This window comes from Anser cygnoides, chromosome 7 (assembly GCF_040182565.1).
Source record: "Anser cygnoides isolate HZ-2024a breed goose chromosome 7, Taihu_goose_T2T_genome, whole genome shotgun sequence".
NCBI classification, from domain to species: domain Eukaryota; kingdom Metazoa; phylum Chordata; class Aves; order Anseriformes; family Anatidae; genus Anser; species Anser cygnoides.
Genome location: NC_089879.1, coordinates 27,976,515 through 27,989,574, shown reverse-complemented (window position 1 = coordinate 27,989,574; position 13,060 = coordinate 27,976,515). Strand labels below are relative to the sequence as shown.

Here is a 13,060-nt window from a genome sequence, read left to right as displayed (position 1 = left end):
TTGTGGAGATGGAGACTTTTGGGCAAATTCATCATGGGATACCCATGAAAAGGTTTTTCACACCTATGCTTCTTTTACTGCTGTCAAGTGTAAATTCTGAGTATGCAATTAGGTTTTACAATCCAATTCATGTATCCTCAATCCACGGCATGCCAAGTGATTCCAGAGAACCTAGTAGGACTGTATCCAAAATAGACACTACATTACTATGGTATGTATTGGTACCAAAATTGGGCCTCAAACTGTAGGAGATTAAATGCTAAAATATTCTTGCAAAAATCCAAACATTCCATATTTACAGTTGTGTAAAATACCGCTGTAGCTTTGTGATGTTTGTATGTATAAGTAAAATAAAAAGTGCTATATTAGTTCACTCTTATGGATGACTCCTGAATAAGAGTTCATATTCAAAACATTTTAACTAATTTTGTTCTGTAGTTTCAGTAATAAATTAAGAAATCTACTTAGTTTTCAACAGTAAGAGAAGGTTGCTGCAGTATTTCTGCAATAAAACAGGAATTATATTTGTTAATATACTTCAGGAGCATTTACATTCTAATCACACAGGCAAAAGGAAATTTCAAGTAATGGCAAGTAAATTTAAATTACACAACAGTAAAGACTTTCACGCCTTTGAAAATATTTTAGCACTGGCTTTTTTCCCCCCTCTTCCTTTGATTATCCTTCATCATAGCAGCAGAATTCTATTGCTGTTGCCATAATTTCTGAAGCATAACTGTGCTAACATGAAATCTGTATATATAGGTACATTTGCCAACTTCTTTTAATTTTTTCATTTGCCTTCTACCTCCTGTATTGGGAGGGGCTGCTGATCAGTACACTGGCTGAAGAAAAATGCAGAATCACTGTAGGAGAGAACAGAGACATGCAGGCAACTTTTGCAGAAAACAGTAAGCTTTTGACTGTGGTTTCAGAGTAAAGAAAATCAGATTTCCATTTCATAAAACCTGCCTTCTGGACCTCTGGGATCCCTCGGTAAACTAGCCAGCATTTGTTGGCCATGTGCTTTCAGGCGTGTCACAAGCAGTGTGTAAGAGGGTATTTTTATGCTGCATAAACTTGCCAGCTTTGAACCCATTGACCATTATTCTGGGTCTGGCCTTACCAGCTATGTATGTCTTGTAATCTGATTCATACAGCTTGGCTCCTCCTGCAAGCTGGGTCTTGGCTAAGATAGAAAACTGCTATGTAAGGTGCTTAATGACCATGGAAGGGAAGAAGATTTTGTCCAAGGAAGCATTTTCCTACCCTTCTCCAGCCTGATGCCGTCCTGTCATGAGCTTTCCACCTCTTTAGCAGCGCTTGCTTATTGTAAAACTGAGAAGGGGGAACGAAGTGTCAGTGTGACCAGAATAGAATTCCTGGATTTTTTTCTATTGCTGCATTTAACCTCTGTTCTTTTAATCATATGCACAGCAGGAGAAAGGGGATGTGCTTTAACAACTTGTCAAGTATTAAGCAGTGCAGATTGTTAGCTAGAAATCATGCTATCAGTTGGAAGTAAACAATAAGGCCACATATATTTAATTTTTAATAAATTTTGAGTTATGCTGTTCCTTTAATTACATTAATCAGGCAGGCTCCAACACTGCAAGCCTTAGGGCTTGAAGTGCAATTTCAGTGCGTTGTAATAAATTTGCCGAACTTTGGAAATAGATGAAATGGCTTAATATTAAACATTTGCTTGATTTAAATTTTACTAACCCATGCACTTTATAATTCTTTTTTTTTTTTTCAGGGCAATGTATTGCCACAGCAGAACAATCATAATTGTAATTGTGAGTAAGCGTTCCTTTTGCACACAGGTTTTGCTTATAAACTAGACAAATAAGGGGCCTGGAGTATTAAAGGAATGCTAAAGATCTACAGAGCCTTTCACTTCAAGGTCATTGGTTCAAGCACACATCATTAAAGACAAAGTTAGTATCTGACTGCTGCTTCATAATATACATGAAATGAGTTTGTCAGTTAAGACAAAGAAAGGTTACAACTGTTTTAATAACATGAAGAGAGGTGTAGGACTAATGCCGAGGTCCAGAAAGAGAGAAGGAATTGGGAGAAGCCCAATTCACCAGGCTGCCATCTTCCCCTATGGAAGCTCTTGTGGAATGTATTTATTCTTTGGTCTGGAAAAGTCAGAAAGGTTATAGCCACCATACTTGGTCTTATTTGATTTCATAAGCTTAATTGAGTTGAGCTAGGTTAATACTGGATTGGGAAGGATCCAAGGAAAATTCAGGTCAAAAATGGTTTGATGATGGAGTAACCAATGAACCTGGTTTGATGCTGCTAGGGCACTGCACAACAGGCTCTTTGAAAGAAGATGTAAAATTGATATCCTGATCACATATCATTACCTCAAGCATAAAAATCACAAAACAGAAAACCGTGAGGCATGGTGTCCTCCTGACTACCTTCCAAGTGAGTAATTACAGCCTGCCAATGTTAGTTCCTCAGTAAATTTAATCAAATGAGGTACCCTCTCGTTTGATCAGTTGTATGGAGTTATTGTTCTTTAAGGCTTCTTTTAAAGAAGTGGTTGCTTTTCAGTAATATGATCCCTTTATATGAAACCTCTAAGGAGATTAGGCTTGAGTAAAAGAAGGAATGCGTGTAACATGGCAGTGATTTTTATTAGCCATTTCATATTTACTTGTCAAAATGAAGTTACTTCTGCATTGCAAAAAAGTGAATTATTTTTCACTTTTGTTCTGTCAATAATTGAGATTTTAAAGGGTACTGTTCCACAGCTGCCTTTTCTCTTCCTTTGGTCCTGTTGTTGTTTTTTTGTTTGTTTAGTTTGGAGTCTGGGCTGAGCTTGGACCCAGGATGGCTTTATTCAACGTATGTGGATTTTAGTGAAATAAATTATTTCAACCATTATAAAAGAGCCCTGTGACTCCTTGTCCTTTCAATAGTGGCTTTAGTTATGAACATAGAGAAAAGGCAAAATATATGCATTTTACAGCATTACATGAGTAGTTATTTTATTAATAAGCTCTCTTAAAATCATTTTACCAATGAGAAAGGAGAAAGAGGAAAAAAAGCTCTACTTCTCAACAAGGGGGAGATGCAAAGGGGTTTGTGAATAACATACAGAGATAAGCAACCCTGTTTTGGGTTGGTTTGTTTCTTTTGCCCTTTAGCCTTGTTTCTTAAAGCTTGTTACTTAAAAGCTTTTTACTTAAAGCTTTTGTTACTTAAAGCTTTTATACCTTTAGAAGAGGTTTTAGTCAGTTTTTTAAATGGTTTTAATATATGTATACATTGAAAATAGTCATGTTTTATTTTTAACACGGGCTTTTCTTTTTATTCTCAACACTTGTTTCTACTGGAGTAGAAAGCATTTTTTGAAGTACTCTTACCTGTCTGAGCCACTGAATTAGTCTAATGTAGCAGTAGTTAATTTGTAGGTGGTTTCACTGAATTCTAATTGGGAAGTGCCACAAGATTTGGTAATAGAATTTTATGAATGAAATTATGTTATAAATAAGTAGATGAAACTCAATGAAAGGAGTTCTGGAACTTGCCTGAATTTTTGTTGCAGTAACCTTAGCACATGTTTGTTTCTGTGAAAAAAAGTGGAGTTCGAAGTATTTCATTGAACAGGCTTACAAGCCTTTTTGAGTTAATATGGTAAAAGCTTATTTATAAAAAATACATCGCAAGCTCTTGATATTCACACATTTCAAAAATATTCTTTCTTTTCATGAAAGACTCCTCCTAAATTCATATCATAACTTTCTTTGGCAATAACAGTTTAAGAGATACTCAGGGTCAAAAAAAGGAAGGAATCAGAGGTCAAAAATAATACATTTTTGCAGTAGTCCAGGGGGAAATATACATAGTGTATGTCTGCTCTTTCTGAAATAAGTCATCGTAATTAATTCCTTACTTTGCACCTTGAGTTTTCTCCTCCAAATTTGAATCTAAAACACTTTTGATGTAGAAAACAATTAGGTTTTTGAAATTGTTTTCATTTCTATAATTAAATGACACAGGGCTTGAAGTAATTTGGAAAATACACTTCTGTTGCAAGTTAATGGTAAGCTACAATATTTGGCTGGAGGATTTTTAGTGTTTGAAAGAAAAAAAATGGATCCAACAAAACTTCAAAATTTCAAAATATTAGTGTATCAGCTTTATTGGAAAGAACTGAAATTGTTCAAATGACCTCAGTAAAACAATTTGGACTACAATTCCCGGAATGCTCATGAAGCTGATATGCCTACATGTTCTTAAAAAGTCATAATCCATCATTCTGATGCTAGATCGATGGATTATGACTTTCTGATGTCAGATCTGTGAATTAAGGCTTTTTTGAGTACAGCCTGCTATCCAATTATTGCCCCTATTCATATATTATAAATCATTATTCTTTCACCAGGTAGTCAGCAGTTTCTATTTCCTAGCATTTCAGAGCCTCCTTTTTTTAGCCATTGTTGCACTCCCATTTAGCAATCAAAAATTGAGAGTGCTGACCTGAAAAATAAAGCTTCTATCACAGCAAATTGTTGAGGCAACAACATTCATTTCTAATTCTTGTAGTTTCTGTTGAAATAAAGGGAATTAGAATAGATTGAAACAAATCTCATCCCCTTCCTGCACAAACAAGCAATGTAATAAATTAGCACAAAAGTTGTTGGCGTGTATTGACTTCATTTTTAAGCGTTCATGCCTGAGTTTCTCACAAAATGGTGCTTTTTTTTCTGATAAGATTTTTTTTTTGTATGAAGACAGGTAGGCTTCTGATTTAAAGCTGAAATTTGCCAGCATGATACCTTAAGTGATTGTGTCTATTAGGCACTGTTAAACTGGAGTTCCTTTGAATGAATTATTTATAGAATAATAAACTTGCTTTTAATGCAATAGAGAATGTGATAAAAGTAGAAAATGCTTTACTGTAACCAGTTTAGGTGTGTCAAATCAAAATGCATCTTAAAAAAAAAACAACTTTATTAAAAGATATTCAGAAAAAGAAGAGCTATTTTAGGACCTATCATGCACCCAGAGAAAGTCATTAAATGAAATGTAATCATGCTGTGTTGGAGAGTTATCTCAAAAGATTTCTCCAGCTAAGGGAATTTAGGTCTAGCCCATATGTGGATGGAAAAAATCAATAGTATGATCTTGTTGTTTTTTATTTCATTTTGCTCTACTGATAGTTCTTCATTAGGATGCAATTTTTGTGCTAGATGGCTGTGCATAAATATGCCCAGTCAGTACATTGCTACCTGGATTGTTGTCAAAAAGGATGGTAATCAATGAAAAGGCGGGTGGTATAATGAAAATGGTAGAATTAGTCTTTTAATAACTACTTGTTCTAGTCCTCTGTTCATCACATGGGAGCTGTCACAGCACTGTCTTGTGCCTCAGTTTCACCTTTATTTGAATGGTCACATGGATTCTGAAATCTGTGGTGCAAGGTTGATTTCTGTGGCATTTTTCTGAAAAACAGATTTGCCTATCTTTTGTTACCCCTGTTGCTATCCAGTCTGGTTTGCAAGTCAAGGATGTTATCTGAAACTATATGAGAAAGTTCATGTAGTGTTGGGCATGCAGTAGGCTATCAAGTAGCTAGGGTAATGCTTTAACATTCTGTAGTTTAATTCTTCTTAAAGTAAGACACTGTCTTGGCATTTTTATCTTATTCCTTGTTATTTATTTCCCAAGCTCTGGACGTTAATGACATCCTTGCTTTTACCTTCCTTTTCCTGTTCTCTCTTTTTCAAAATTTGCCCAGTAAGACCTCTAGGGTGCTGTGGAGTGTAAGAAGGATCTGGTGGTTTGTTGGGAGAACACAGAGGTTGATATTCTATGAATGTTTCTGGAGAAAATATGATTTCAAGGGCAAGTACCAGCCCAGTGATGGAACCAACACAGAGTTTCTTGTTTTAGATAATTTCCAACACTATACAGCCTTAGAGCCCAGTTCTGCTGGTGGGAAGCGTAGCAGAGCTCCTTCTGTCCTCCATGGAAGTAGGTTCCAACCCATTTTCAAATTTTCTGTCAAGTGCAGTTGCCCGCTAGATGGAGACATAATATGTTATACATTAGTGGATATACAGATGGTAATCAAATCCACCAGCTGCTGCCTGCTCTTCCTGGGCACCTTGCCAATTCACTGGCAGTATGTTGACTGGGAAGCAGACAGTGACACGCTTTGATCGAAAAGCTTGTATGATGATTTTTTTTGTTGTAATATTATTGTTTTTCTAAAAAAATGATAAAAGAGATCAAGATGTGTATCTTGATCAAAGGGTACTGCTGTCTGCTTCCCCATCAGCAACTTCTAATTTATAGAAATCAGATTGTGTGGAAAGCAATCAGCAAAGGTTTGAGGTCTTTCTTGTTCTCACTGCCAGGAGATGCTGACAAGTGAGAAAATAAAAATCAGAGAAGGTGGGGAGAGAACTAGTAAAACACTGGTTGAAATCTAATTATTTTAAATCCACAATTTTAATAATTTTAGGCCTGTAAAAAATCTGGTTAAATGGTTCAAATTGGCTATTGCTTGTGTTCTAACAGCACCATAGGGTCTTTGTCTGATGGAGGGTGTTGCTTTGAGACTAATTTACTATTGAAACAAATACATCTGTGGAGCTAGTTGTTGTCAAGTAGAAGGGACCTGTCTGTGGTTTTAGGGCCAAGTTTTTAAAAGATATCTCCTACCAACTCTGTTTCTTCCACATGGAGCTGTGCATCCAGTATGATTTATTAGGGTGTATAAATGATACAATGAACACCTGCAAAGAACACTTAAACCAGTCAGTGCTATAAATATGGAGATAGTGTGTGCAGAATCAGAGGACTCAGAGAAATTTTGTCTACTATATTTAGCAAGTAGAGTTTTCTCTCTTTTTGTTGAGTCTTGGTATTGAATTCACCTTTAAAAGCCGTTTGTGTTTTTTTTTTTTTCCCTAGCTCTTCTGAACTTAAACAACAAATAGCAGTTATAGTTACATATGTGGATTGTGTCAACTGAAGAAAAACTGTGTTTTGGGGCATAGTTAAATATTCCCAGCCAACATAAGACCACAAACCCAGTGGCAGTAGTGAGAGTTGCTTCACATTCTGCCAAATATTAAAATCAAAATAAAGACTGATATGACAGGAGGACACAGGATATGTGGTGCTTTATCTAGGTTGAGCAAGAGATTATCAGAGGGAAGCAGGCTAATGGAGATAAAGAGGTGAACAGGGTCTGTCTTTAGAGTGCCATCTTTGACATGACCACTAGAAGGAATAAATAAATCCCATTGACATCATTGCTTCATTTCTTTTTCCCCATCGCAAACTGACCATCACAGATACTGTCTTTATCTCATCAGGCAAACTGTGCTTAGATTTGTAATCGCAGTTTCTTCACCTATTCATGTAGAACAGACTTTATTAGAAGGACAAAACATAAGGGAGGAGAAGAAAGCATCCAGTGTACAATTCAAAGTAGTACCCGTCATATTCACTTGTGGGGCCTCTTGAAAACTCGTGCATTGTTTTTTCAATACCATAGTAATATTTACAGGGGGAAAAAAAAAATCCAAGCTTCTTTACTATGTTAAACATGGCATAATTAACCATATTACTAGCAAAGTATAATTGGTGTAACTATTTCCTTTGGTGTAATTTCCCTTACGGAACTGTAGGCAGTATTTCTAGTCAGTAGTGTTAATAGTTGTATCTTCTCCCTTAATGCTCAATAATGCTTGGGTGAGCCTTAAACTTTTCAGAGTGTTTGGCATATAACTGATACAGAAATGTTGAGATTTGGTAGTTGGAATGATATGAATGTTAGGTAGCATGTGAGTACGCCAATAACAAATTCTTTGACTAATATTTCTTAGAAATCCACATAGGTCAACAAACAGTGTTGGAAAACATTTAAATGCCACATTCTGTATAGGTGACTCAAGAATTTAGCTTCAGTGGAGTGTTAATTCAAAGTTCTGAGTACTTGCTCACAATCCTGGCTTGTGTTAAAATTCTCTACAATTGTGGAAATCCTTCTTGAACAAATCTCACATTTATGTTGGTTTTGTTAATTTTGATCGTGGAAATTTTCTAAAAGATGAAGTTAAGTTAGAGTGTATAAGGGGTAAGTGAATAGTATCATATTTTTTTTCTTCAGGAGAAATGATTGAGCAACATTGCTTGTTTCTTTTCATCCTTTGTTTAAACAAATTTTGAAATGTTCGCATTTGAGTATATGATTTGCTATGAGTATCCTAACAAGTCAAAGCAGAATGAGATTTGTATGCTTTTTCCCCAGAAACCATTTCATGCCCCAACAGAAATGGAAATGACTCTTATTCTCAGAAGCCTTCCAAGTCAAGGTGGGAGGAGAAAGCCTGTAAGGAGATGTTACCTTCTCAAAAACAACCTCACGTCATCCAAGGTGTGGTTGGCTTTGGCAGTTAACCAAGGGGGAAACTTACTAGTTTTCAAATCACCCACCAAGCCGAGCTATGCTGCAACAAAGCTTTGTTTAACTCTTGTGTGGAGCAGACTAACCCCGCCCCTAACCACAGCTGCATTTTGATTTAAGATGAATGACAGTATTGTAAGATAAAGATAAAACTAACCCCAGTGTATAAGCTGAGATCCAATATAAACAGCTTTATGAACATGTAGAGGAATAAGGAGCGCCTGTTTACAATGGGGTATGACAATTAAGTATTATATAAGGAAGTAATGGTTTGTTTTGACTAAAAGACTGTGGCTAGAATACTTCAGATTCAAGTTAGGTAGAAACACAGTTTTAACAGATATCTTTGATGTGTTTTTGTGTTTGTACTGATCAAATATTTTGGTGTTAAAACAGACTAGTTTCATGTAGAGGTGACTGAAAACTGCAACTCTGAAATTTGAGAGAAAAATTGGCTTACTTCTGCATGCCTAAATTGGAAAATGTATGTTAATAACTTAATTTGGATGATAAAAACATGAAAAATAAGTCCTTAAAATAGTGTTGAGTCAATTTTCTGATAAAGTAAATTTGTTTTCCCATTTGTGATTAAAATGACCTACAGTAAGTTTTTTTTTTTTGAACTAGGTGTTAATTAAAAATATGGAAATGGATTTTAAAAACATTGCAGTTCACAGTGGAAGAATTACCATTACTGAATTGTTCTCACAGCCATGCCTGTTTTGAGATGTTTTTAAGATGCCTAAGTTACTGGTTCTTTTTCCAGCATGATTGTTTCCAAAGCAAAATGTGATTCCAATAAAAACAGTAATTGAATTTACAGTCCACAGGACAAATTGTTGTTTTAACAGAAACTTACACACTCAGGCAAAGACTTTATGTTTTAGGTCTAATAAAAAAGAATACGAGCTCCACATTTTATGTGTCCGTATGTCCTGAAAAGTTTTCTAATATAGCTTTTTTTAAAAAAATAAAAAAATCTATATTGTAGTTTTTAAATTATATGAGCAATATTTTCCCCCTGTTAGCTCAGAATCAATATTGTTTAGGTAAATTTTTTTAATGCAACCTTTTAAATGTTAGAGCAGCTTTTTCTGTGCCATGAGCTTAGGGTGAACCAATATAGACAAGCCTATTCCCAGCCGATGCACCTGAGGTCTGCGAGGAGTTTGTGGAGAGTGGGCTTCTTTGTTGTTTGGTGGTGGGCAGGGCGTGGGGCAGTTGTGTGAGGGGCCTGTCCAGGTCCAGTCTTGTGTGGAGAAAATGCCATTTTCAGAGGAAATGGATGGCAAAGTAAGTCTGTACAAGAGGGGCAATGGATAAAGGAAGGAGGTGGGACCTCTGTCTAACTTGAGGCATTGACTACAAATGGCTATCAACAGAAAATATTCTGCTGTCAGGCTTTCTCAGCAGGAGCTCCCAATTGCTTCTTGAACCCTCTTTGTTTCAGAGGTATCTTTTAATTTTTTTTCCCCTAGTTTTATGGTGATCTTCATTGTGTCTTTCTTTCATATACATTGTACTCGTATTTAGATAAAGCCTGACAACTGTGCTTACTGAACCGAGGTAAATCCAGTGGGGTAGTACAGCTCCCGAGACACGTGCCAGCTGTAACAAGCGTGTTACAGCGTGAGATGTGCCAGAGAGAGACATACATGCTGGAGACAGGCATGTCTCCATTAGCATGTTTTGGCATTCTTGGGGCTGACCTAAAGCACTGTGGAACAGTTATAGTTGGTGAGATGTTGCTGTATGGAGGGAGTAACATCAGGAAAAAGCAGCCCAGGATAAGGCCAACAGATGCCTGAATTTGCCATACGTGCTCAGGGCTGCAGGAGGAGTGGGTGGTGCTGTTGGTCCCCACTGAGTTCCTACAGATGTCCTTTTAACAGGAAAGGGAATATTTCTTATTGCCCAGCTCCAGGCAAACAGGGATGCCTGAGTGAGGAACCCAGCTTTCCTGGATTCCCTGTACTGCTGATAGGAGAGGTAACAGGCTGTGCTTGCTGTGGTTCAGGGCAGGTATATTAAGCAGTTATTATGTTCTTAATTTATCTTAGTGGCTCTGACTTTCCCCCAGGAGATGCAGTCTTCTTAGTGCTGACTATGGGGGTTGATAAAGCCCCTAAAGCAGGTGTGATGAATACCATCCCTCTAAGCATTTTAATTCTTCTAACCCATTTTGTTGCCAAAGACATATGCTCTGTTGCAAATCTGTTTTCTGAAACTGCAGCAAGTCTTGATAAAATGTATAAGACCTCCTTCCAGAAAGATATACCAAAATACACCTGGCCAAATACGTTTATATTTTTATCATAACATTTTCAGCATTCTTGTCAGATCTTTCCTGATCAAATGATTTGGAAGAAGAGATGCACAACAAGAAAATGTAAAGCCTGATAAAGTGAATGCCACCAAAATATTAGATTGCCTATTGTGCATTAGGTTCAACAGAATGTACTTCTATGGTTTTCTCATGTGATCACATGGCTAGAAAAAAAAATCAAAGCAAACAAACAAACCCAACTTAATTTTTTCCAGTATTTGTAGATTCAGCTAGGTGTTTTCTGTGGGAAAGGCTCTTGATTATTATTATTATTATTATTATTATTATTTTTAAGGCTTTAGATCTCTGTTGAATAAAACTGCAGAGCCACAATGGGAGCTGGCTGCAGTTTGCTTGTTGAGTGCCCTTGAAGTGGAAGGGAGGGGGCTAGTACTTTGAAGAGTTCTGACATACTAACATTGCACTTTCAGGGACTAAAAAAAATCCTTCACACCTTCTCAAAATCTGTATGCATTGCTTTGAAAAAGGTATTGTTAACCTCAAGCATTTAAAATATTGAGCAAGACCTCAAAAAAATCATGAGACTTGCTTAAAAATAATTGTTCTTTGGTTCCTTTTGCTTGCAGTCTAGTTTTTGAGCTTTCAAGATTTATGTTTTCCATCTTTCCTCTGCAACCATAAGAGCTAGACACTAAATTTATTTTTAAATGAAAGCTGAGATTCTCTTGTAATCCCATGACTCTAGGAGACTTGGCAATGCTAAACACAATGTGAATTTAGAGTGACCATTCCAAGCTGAATCATTTAGAGATGTGCCCTCAGCGTGAAAGCCAACTGGGTGTTTTGGTGTTGTTTTCTGTTTCTTTTTCCTTTTTTTTTTTAATGTCTCTTATTTTGTCTTTCTAAATAATCTGTGAATTGTCAATAATAATTGGAAGATTGGTAAAAGCAGAAGTAGATAATACATGACTGCAGCCCAGTAAAATCAGAATTTTATTTTATTTTTTCTGGGATGTTAGGATATTCTTACAGAATCTAGGTATTAAGGGCGTTCTGGAGTAACGTGTCTCCAGAGAGGAGAGCTTTGGTTGTTTTTGTAGAAGCACCCTTTTCTGCTCAATCAAGCATTAAAATTGGCAGCAGTTGTTAGAGAAGCAAGAAAATCCTGGTTGCTTCCCTCATACAGTTACTGAAAACAGTAAGAGGATATGTAAAAGCTTTAACTCTGAGGAAAAATATTTATAACTGTGACAGTGTATTTCCTTACAATAATTTATGGGCAAAATGTAGGAAAGGAGGAACACAAGCTATAAATAATATTCCGTATGTAAACATAATGGCAGCAGCAAATTCTTTTTATTTAAAAATTAATACTGATGTTCATTAATATAAATTACCACATTTCAGATGACTCCGATGTCCTTGAGGCCAGATGTCACTGACTGATTTACAGCTTCCTGGGGGGGAGGAGTAGATCCTGTTTTGTCAATGTAGGCACCAAATTGCTTCAGATAGCTATTTTGGACTAGATTAATTGCTGATGTATTGTCAGCAAAGTTGATTCACATCTCAGCTCAGAAATATGGAAAACTGTCTTTAAAATGTATTAACTTGAATTCTGAAATGCAGGAAAAAGAACGTAAAGCATACCTTTGACTTACTGAACTCTTGTCTCATTTAAGGAATAGTGGTTTGAAGACTGTTGCCCAGGAACATGCACACAGACTTTCCATGGACATCATTGGCAACTGAGGAACATACTTAAGAGGCCAAGTTTAATCCCTCATTGATCTTATTTCTACTTAAAATATTAATACAAATGTGTGTAGTGAAGGCATTCAGAAGCAAGCTCTGCCATCTTAGTCACATTGTACAGATCATGTATCTGGATTAAGTTTCTGAGTGCCTCATAACATCCTTCAGTCCTCTGGATCTTGTGCATGGCATTGCTGTGAAATAGGATAGGAAATGCATTTGAAAAGCTATCAGCAGCCTCCCAGAAACCTCACCTGTGAGAACACTGGTGGGATGCTTTAGAAGGCAGGTAAAGTGGATTTGTTGTGTTTGCATATGCTGGTAGGCTAAGGAGGGGAAAAAAAAACAAACAAAAGCTGGTTTGAATCAGGGTGAGGCAGCGCATCTCCACGCATTAGTTTTTCATTCCAACTCAACCCCATGAAATATAGGCACCTAACACACCACAGCTTGTAAATGCCTTTTGTTCCAGCAACTGAAATTCAGAAGATCGGTAGGTGTGCAGCTGGACGTGCTTAGCGTGAATGACAAAATAATGTCAATCCTATATTAAAGTTTTTGGGTCATAACAA

At 36.6% G+C, this 13,060-nt stretch overlaps 1 protein-coding gene across 16 annotated transcripts in view; it reads left to right on the top strand.

The window, feature by feature from the left end:
* CABCOCO1 (ciliary associated calcium binding coiled-coil 1) overlaps positions 1 to 13,060 on the top strand; it is a 94,309-nt gene that overhangs the window by 32,515 nt on the left and 48,734 nt on the right. For 13 of the 16 annotated variants that reach the window (XM_067001073.1, XM_067001072.1, XM_067001070.1 and 10 more), the window contains exon 6: positions 8,291 to 8,416. The exons of 1 other annotated variant lie outside the window; for it this stretch is intronic. In XM_067001073.1, the coding sequence (XP_066857174.1) occupies positions 8,291 to 8,416 (126 nt within the window). Of the gene's footprint in view, positions 1 to 1,759; positions 1,915 to 8,290; positions 8,417 to 9,073; positions 9,269 to 13,060 lie in introns of those variants that run through there. 2 more of the 16 variants (XM_048069419.2, XM_048069420.2) reach the window with 2 other exon arrangements.